The sequence below is a fragment of the Amphibalanus amphitrite genome, unplaced genomic scaffold (genome assembly GCF_019059575.1).
Source record: "Amphibalanus amphitrite isolate SeventyFive unplaced genomic scaffold, NRLGWU_Aamphi_draft 000114F_arrow, whole genome shotgun sequence".
Lineage (NCBI taxonomy): Eukaryota > Metazoa > Arthropoda > Thecostraca > Balanomorpha > Balanidae > Amphibalanus > Amphibalanus amphitrite.
This window is the reverse complement of record NW_024881609.1, coordinates 1030898-1039291: the sequence shown is the minus strand read 5'-3', so window position 1 is coordinate 1039291 and position 8394 is coordinate 1030898. Positions and strand designations below refer to the sequence as shown.

At 52.2% G+C, this 8394-nt stretch overlaps 1 protein-coding gene across 1 annotated transcript; it reads left to right on the top strand.

Moving 5' to 3' along the window:
- Positions 1–1048: 1048 nt before the first annotated feature.
- Positions 1049–2539, top strand: LOC122381119 (lysophosphatidylcholine acyltransferase 2-like). The gene has a single exon (XM_043364944.1). The coding sequence runs from the start codon at positions 1049–1051 to the stop codon at positions 2537–2539; it is 1491 nt and encodes a 496-aa protein (XP_043220879.1).
- The last annotated feature ends 5855 nt before the right edge of the window (positions 2540–8394 follow it).

Here is an 8394-nt window from a genome sequence, read left to right as displayed (position 1 = left end):
ATGTGTTAATGTAGACGGTAGAAGAAATAATGTGCAATATGCGGTGACGGCTGCCAACAGCGATGTTGGAGAGCTGTCTTGTGTTAGCTCTAAAACGAGTGAAGTTTGCCCGTTCGTGATTCTTACATAACATCGATAGGCAATAATACACCATTCGACTAATCTGTTTTGAGGCGCAGAACGGAGCACTTACCTGAATACGGATCCGACCAGACACACCCACTTTCCCTACTCGTAAGTATCTCTGACAGATCTAATATCCGTGACGGATGGCTAAAACGGGCTGTTTGCTCTCCTCTCTAAAACGATCGATTTTCACCCGTGTCTTGGTTTGTTTGAGGTAAAGCAGCGTCAGCTGATTCCAGAAAAGATGAATTGGTGCCAGTTTACAGATATACCTGCTGAAAGAAACATTATTTTCGTATTATTTGCAATGCAAGTGAGCGTAAAATTGACCATCCCGTTTAAAGATAAGAGAAATAAAATTCAGAAGCTCTTTAACAACACACCGAAAGGCATTGATGGGTTAAGCTCACGAATTAAGTCTTAAAAACGAACATCATTCGAACAGGGCGTGCGCATACATTGTTAACAGTCCCTACGAGAAGTTCCAATATACCTATCATTAATGAAAAGGTATACCTGTCGAAACTAATATAATATTTACCTTGCCTTAATTGTCTTTACCTTTATCAGCTTATACCTACGTTGACCTTAATTTTGTGTTGTTGGAGGAATATCTAAATATTCTAACTGCTTTTTCACGAGCTATTCAACGTCGTTGACCCTTACATTGCGTGCTACTTACGAGTCACATCTTTCGGCTTTGCGGGCGGTGAATCAATCTAAAATTTACAGCACACCACTCCAACAATGTTTTGCCCTCTAATATGATAAAATTAAGCGTCAAAAAATTAAAATCAGTATTGAAGAAATGCAATCCTTAAATCATTCAGTAGTCGCCAATATTCGGTCGCAAAATCAACCAGTATAACTAACAGCACTCCATATCGGGGACACCTCTTACCTCGCTCAGCCTGTCAGCAACATGTCTGACGACAGTGGCCGCCCGCCGAGTACTGCAAACGAACCAGTGGCCCAGCGCCGGGTTCTCAACCCCTTCGTGACCCGCACTAATGCATTCGACACCATCCCAGACAAGCTGAAAGTGGCACTGATGACGGTGTTCGTAGTGCCACTGCGGTTGGTGGGCCTGTGTCTGTGCGTGCTTATAGGCTGGGTGTTCGCTTCAATCAGCCTCTTGGGCATCGCAGAAGATCACCGAGACAAACCTCTGCGCGGCTGGAGATGCATTATGCGCGGCCTGCACGCGCTGAACGCCCGCGCAGCCTTCTACCTGAGCGGCTTTGTGGTGCGCGTCCGCGGCACCCTGTCCCCCGAAGCACCCGTGCTGGTGGCGGCGCCGCACTCCTCCTTCGTGGACGCGATCGTGCTGTTCTGCTCCGGTCTGCCGTCCATCATCTGCCGCAGCGAGACCATCGAGCTGCCTTTCCTGGGCACGATGACCGACTACACGCAGCCGGTGTATGTGCGCCGGGAGGACCCCGACTCCCGACAGAACACCATCAGGGAGATCCAGCGGCGCGCGCGCAGCCGCGGCCACTGGCCGCAGATGCTGCTCTTCCCCGAGGGCACCTGCACGAACCGCTCGTGTCTGGTTCAGTTCAAACCGGGTGCCTTCTACCCAGGCGTGCCCGTTCAGCCGGTTTTGGTGCGCTATCCGAACCGTTGCGATACGGTAACGTGGACGTGGGAAGGACCGAGTGCGTGGGTAGTGCTCTGGCTGACGCTGACTCAGGTCGTCACCTTCTGCGAGATCGAGTACCTGCCCGTGTACGTGCCGAGCGAAGAGGAGAAGGAGAACCCGCGCCTGTTCGCGAGTAACGTTCGTGCGAGGATGGCGGAGGCGCTGGGCGTTCCGGTGGTCGACTACACGTTCGACGACTGTCGCCTGATGAGCAGAGCCTGCTCCTGGGGCCTGCCCTGCGAGACGGGACTCGTGGAGGCGACCAAACTGATGCACGAGCTCGGCATCACCATAGACACCGTGGAAGCCGAGATGGACCGCTTCGCCAGCATCGCGCGGAAGGAGGACGGCCTGATCAGGATGAGTGACTTTGCCGCCCACCTGGCCATCCCCACCTCCGTGCCGCAGCTGATTGAGGTCTTCAACCTCTACGACAGCAACGGCGACGGCGTGGTCGACTTCCGCGAGTACCTGGTGGCCGTCACCCGCCTGGTCCGGCCGATCAACACCGAGGAGACCATCAGCCTCGCCTTCCGCAGGATGGACGTCGGCGAGAAGGGTCACGTGACGCGCCGTGACGTCACCAGGGCCATGGACATCGTGTTCGACATGACCGAACAGGAGGGGAGCAAGCTCTTCGACCAGGTGGAGAAACAGAACGAGTACTGCATTACGTTTGTGGAGTTTCGCGAGTGTTTGCAAAAGCATCCAGAGTATGCCGTATTTTTCACGGCGTGGTTTGAGAATCTGAAACAATCCCTTCAAATATAAACGAGCAGTTAGGGTCTTCAAAATGCTGATCAGCCCGTTTTCAAGAATAGTTCGGTGTAGGTATGAACTGAAGGACAGGACCGGCGCAGCCCTCGCCCCTCGAGCAACCACCCTTGTTGTCCGCGGTATCCAATTTGATAGTCTAGCAAACCTCTTCCTCGACTCCCATTTTACATTTTACAATCGTATATTCATAATACATATCTCTACATCTGCAGTTTCCAATATGCATAAACTGTATCACATTAACTGACGCATGTCACACGAGCTGAACCTTCAGTCACGAGGTGACTCACGAAATTCCGTCTGGTCATACAGTTTGCACGGATGGCCGAGTTCCCCTGCATCCAATGGTCTGTTTGCGGGTGCTACCACAGACCACAGGGTATCCAGGTCAGGGGTAAACGCCAGACAGGTGCGGGAGTGGAACCCACCCCGCCACAGGGAGAGAACAAACACCAGCCGCATACGGCTCCAATCTCACACTTGATGCGCGTTATTGTTTATCTGACTGCAATGATGCAACGGGCTACTTTTATGAACGGCACTGGCTTGGCTTGCGTATGGGAACATGCGGTTTTCAGAGCTAAGTTGATGGCACCGACATCTAGTTGCTATGCCGCATGAGCAACGAGGCTGTCAATGAAACCATCTCGAGGTGAAGATATGTTTTCGGCGGTGGTTTGTCTCTCTTTTATTCCGGGTAGACTGACACCTGATGGCTGGAGACAAAAAGGAAGGGCAAGGACATAGGCCCAACAGAAAAGCTTTGAAACTCCTATAATACAGTGAAAGAAACACAGACACAAAGTCACAGACACAGACTCGCGCACAGACGTAAGTGCACGGCGCTGCAGGTGCGTCTGCGCTCGTCTATTTCACAAGAGGCGTGCCTCGCCGGCCTGGGCGGCGCCGGTGCGGGTCGCTCCGGGTCACGCGAGGTCACGCCGGGTCGCGCCCGGCCGCGGATCAGGGTCACGTGACCGTGATCCCGCTGCCGGGGTCCGGCGGGCGCCGCCCGGCAGCCGGCCCGGCGCGCCGCCGCAGCCGCAGCGACTCTGATGGATGGCCCGGTCATGAGGACCGGGCACCGATAGGCCGACCAGGACGGCCAGAGGTCAGTGCAGGTCACCGGGGCACCAATCAAAATGGAAATCAATGCTGCACGAAAATACTAGAACGTCTAAGCCAGTGTCTTTTCATGGGTCAGCCACGGCCGGTGTCTCGTGAAGTCTATGTAATCTTTATCTCGTGGCTAGCTGACCAAAACATTAAAATGCTATGTTCAGTTCATGTTTAGTTACATATGCATCTTCTACAAGACATCTTCATATACAAAATCTGAACAGACAGCAATTAACAAAACAGAACAGACAGCAATTAACAAAACAGTCGCAACCTTCATAATTCCGTTTCCAAATGTAAGAACGCAAATTTTCATCCGTAAATCTTCGACCAAAACCCATGTTCTGTACCACTCAACGTCATGTCTCTGGGCTCCGACTGTCTCAGCTTGCCCAGTGTCACCACGCCTATCTCCAACACGTTACCACGCCCATCTCCGGTAGCCTCTGCCGGGGCAGCAGAGTGCAGCACAGTGCGTCACGGCCCCGCTCTCACCGGCACAGGGTGAACCCGGACGTACCGGCGAGCCCCCATCGCGCGCCATTCTCACACCCATCCGAGCGTGCCATGTTATTTTCAGTGAGCGGGGTGAGGTCGCGCTGCATATATCAAACAGAGCGCCATTCAGCAGAGCATGCCTTCCGGGCAGCGGCAGCGCTCTGACGCAACATCTGCAACATCTGGCTCGTCATGCCGCTGCTCCCTCTCTTCCTGGTGGGGTCGGTGTGGCCTGGGAGCGGTGGCGCGGTTCATTTGCGGGCTGTGAGTCTGTGACATCTCCGACGCGAGCGGACGCAGTGCTGACCTCCCTGACAGGTCACCCCGGTGACACTTTTGACAGCAGAGCTGCAGACCGGGTCACCACTGACAGTCAAAGAGCAGCCATTGTGTGCCGCCCGCGCCGCCCTCTGCGGAGATGTTTAGGTGTAGACGGGGAGCCAATGGAACATTGTGCTGTTGAATTTGCCTATCACGCCCGTTGTTGGGGAAATTTTGAAGTGTTCGTTCACACGACGATGTATTTTGAGCCAGGTGTACAGGACTCCAAGTCGTCCTATCACCGGTAGAGGCTGTAATTCGCATGTAGCTGGCTGGGGACAGTGTCAGTGGCTCGCTGGTCCGGCCCACACTTGCGTCGGCCGGCCCAGCGCCGAGCGGTTTCCCTTTCTACACCAGCTGGATGTCCGGTGACGCCGCCAGCTGCCGCACCACCGCGTATTGTTTCTGTCACCGATGACGTAACGATCGAATCGCTGACGTCATCGGCGTACCGTGCGGCGGGCGGCTCTACCGCCGCGGGCGGCCCGCACCGATCATAACGTAATGGACCAGTCGCGTGTCCTGGTCCTCAGCTGCGTGCTTTACAGCGCCGTGGGAATTATATCCGGCTTGAGTAATGAAAATAGATCGGTGTTTATCTAAAGAAGGCTGCGTTACACTCAGTCATTTGAAGGAGAAAAACATTTTAGATTTATAGGCTTCGACGGCTATGATATAGGTAGGTAAGCGTAAGTAAGTACGGCCCTCCAGCAAAAGGGTGGTAATGGTTAGCCCATGTGCTTTTGGTGTAATAACTTTAAATGGCAGGGACACTCCTGTAAAATGACTCAAATAGAAATGAAAAGAGGGTTCGTGCACACATTTCGGCAGTGGTTTTCAACAGCCATTAGACGTATTCATCAATGCAGATCGATTATTTGATGTTGGCAACCAACCATTTAATACCTGGAGGGCCGTACACCCAGCCGCTGAAACGTTATGACATATAGGTATTATTATGCAAGTATGAGATAACTACATTTATTTTAGGTGAAACATCATCCGCAGACGATAAAAGAAATACATACATGTGATGAAAAGCACACGACAGTACCTAATTCCTTACTTAGTCCATGAGACGAGTCGCCATGGTTCATATCATTAAAGGGACCCTCCCACCTTCAAAAAAGTTTATGAATTGGCATGAACGTGATGTCGCTCGGTTCAGAAAGAGCGAAAACGAATATCTACCAAATTTCACCGAAAAATATTCACCGGTTTTCAAGATATTAGACTTTTACTTTTGTTTACTTTTTTGGGATCTCCGCTGTTTCTAGCGACTTTATTTTAGAAGTGCGGCGTTTGCGGCAGATGTTGCGCGCAAATAGCATATACCACCGCGTGCTACAAAACGTTTTAGTCAAACATTTAAAAATCGTTAGATATCTGCGCTGACGTCACACATTCAGAGGGGTATTCCTAAGCATTAGCCCCTCTGAATCAAAATGCTGCAATTTTGAAATTCAATATTTCCGATTTAAGGCATTTCTCGATGTTGTGAGTGCCGAAACCGGTAAATGTGAGCCAGGGACCCCATTTTGGCTATCTCAACTCAAATCTAATGTTAAGGTGGGAGGGTCCCTTTAAGTGTATGAATTATAATATCGTGCTCTTGCAACAATGAGTTGATGAGAGTTGCGGCTGGAGCGGGCCATTTGCTGAAAGGAGTCTCAGCAGCACAGATAGCGCCGTCCAGCGCTCCGTATGTATTCTGAATCTGCAGTTGACCTAAATGACTGCAGTGATATCGTGTTGACGGTTGGGACCTTGAGATGTTGGTTTATTATCATCACTTGCTGTAGTTACCAACGCATACAAGGCCGCTTTTTAGCTGCGGTTTTCTCTCTTGCTGTTTCAGCATCTCAGCTGTTTATTTCACGAATAAGGAGTGTGTAAATGGGACAGTCATGCCTGCAGCGATAAACGATAAGAATACCGAGGAAGTACGAAAGGGCGAACAAAAAAATCACCAACATGAACAGTAAGAATGCCCAGTGGAATCCGAATGTTACACATTGTATTCTTTTCAAAATTCATCAACCCGTAAGCCTCTGCTAGCCACCCATCATTAATCATTATAATCAGATACAGAAGAACGCTGCCGCGACCTTGCGATCGAAGGCTGCACTGCGCCTCATCCCCTCTCTGCGCCCCCTTCCCACTGGCGGTGACCTGCGGGTCACACGGGGTCATTCGGCGGTCGCGTTCATATCAGATACCAATCTGACTCGTGCGTGGACCGCCAACCCATCACCGGCAGGCCGACCGACCCCTCCCACCCCGGGCAGCCCCTGAGTTATGCAGCTGACATTCGGGGTGGTTCATGGTCGCGCCGGCACAAGAAATAACTCACCTTTCAACGAGGGAACGCATGCAAAGATAGCAGTTGTGAAGAATGTGTCCGAAAATTTCAAAAAAACTCCCATGAGCGTGCAGTACAATTATAGGTACCAATATTACGCCTATGACCACGTTGAGAAAGAATTGAGCTTTCGCTCTACTGATTTTGGCGTCATCCGCCTTTTGTAGGCGGATGACGCCTTTTTTATAGCAAAAAAAAAAAAAACGATAGTAAAAAAAGCTTATGACGATGATGCAGTCATATATGACTGCACGTACTCCATTGCTCTCTAAATAGTCGAAGTACAGCTCAGCTGTCATCCACACTCATCAACACCTTTTGCCAGCCTCAGACGATTGCTGATTATGTTTCTTACATATTACATTCATTTGTTAGGTCGGCCTTGAGCCTTTTATTTTTTGTTACATTATTTTCCTTAGGTATTCTGCTCAACGAATATTGCCGTTATAAGCATAGTCTAATGACGAATAAATGTATCACTTATGATGTACCTATCTAACGCCTGTAGCGCTCCTGATGGATACGAGTATTTTCATTAACGGGCCAGCCTGTCGTGAAATCAATTTCATGCTAGGACCTATCAAGTGCTTGGAGGGCGGGAGGTTATCCTGTCTGATCGCTCGTAAAGATCGAGGGCGCCGTTTTATCGTCTGTCGTGTGTTTTCCAGCTGAGGTCACCGGCGCGATCACGCAGAAAAGTGAGGCAATCGCCTCTGCAGGTCATCCAGTGCGGCTCGTTTCACGGCCACTGGGCAGCATGATCAGAGGCTGATGTTTCGGGTCTGAAGAGCATGGTACTTGGTCAGCAATGATCATTGATCATGCCATGAGAAAGTTCCGGCGGGCCCCGGTCTGGCCGGAAGGCATCGCCTCTCGTCAAGGTGCCGCGGAGAATCCACATATGTCTAGAGCACTCCGGATAAGTGATTCTCCGTCTGCGCCCCGGACCGGGGAGGGGTGGTGGCGCCCTGACCCCCGTCACGAGCAGAACGCGCCGCCCGTGTTGCATAAGCCACGCCGCGCCCGGGTGAACAATACGGGCGGCGTGGCGCCGGTGAAGGCTGCGACCGGAGACGACACGGTCACCGGGCCGAGAGCCAAGGTCACCAGCCGTGACCCGGCGAGGCCCGGCGCTCCAGGGCGGGGATGAGCAGGCCGGTGCCGCCGCCCGCGCCGCGCCGCGCCGCCGCCTTTGTGTCGCCGGCTGAGTGCGGTCGGACCGGTGGGAGTTGGCCGTCATCGTCAGACGCGCCGCGTCTCACTGCGCCGCGCGATCCTAGGATTCCGTCACGCCCAGACCGACGCGCTCAACACGGACGGAGCGACTGAGCCGTGGGAGATGTAGGTGACCTAGGAGCGGCAGCTAGCGTGGTGTGTCTGCCACTTCAGGCACTTCTTGGCACCTGTAGTCACTGCCAGAAGTCGAGGGGACGAAGAATGCAACGCGCCAGCTTCAGCGCCACGCTCGTCGGCCGGCAACCACAAATTAGCGGCATTTTTGCCTATCGCGCAAGTATCTTTTTATGGGAGAGGGGTTGATTGCAGGCTG

Excerpts from the sequence above, each read along its gene's own strand:
- LOC122381119 (XM_043364944.1), top strand. The coding sequence starts at position 1,049 with ATGTCTGACGACAGTGGCCGCCCGCCGAGTACTGCAAACGAACCAGTG.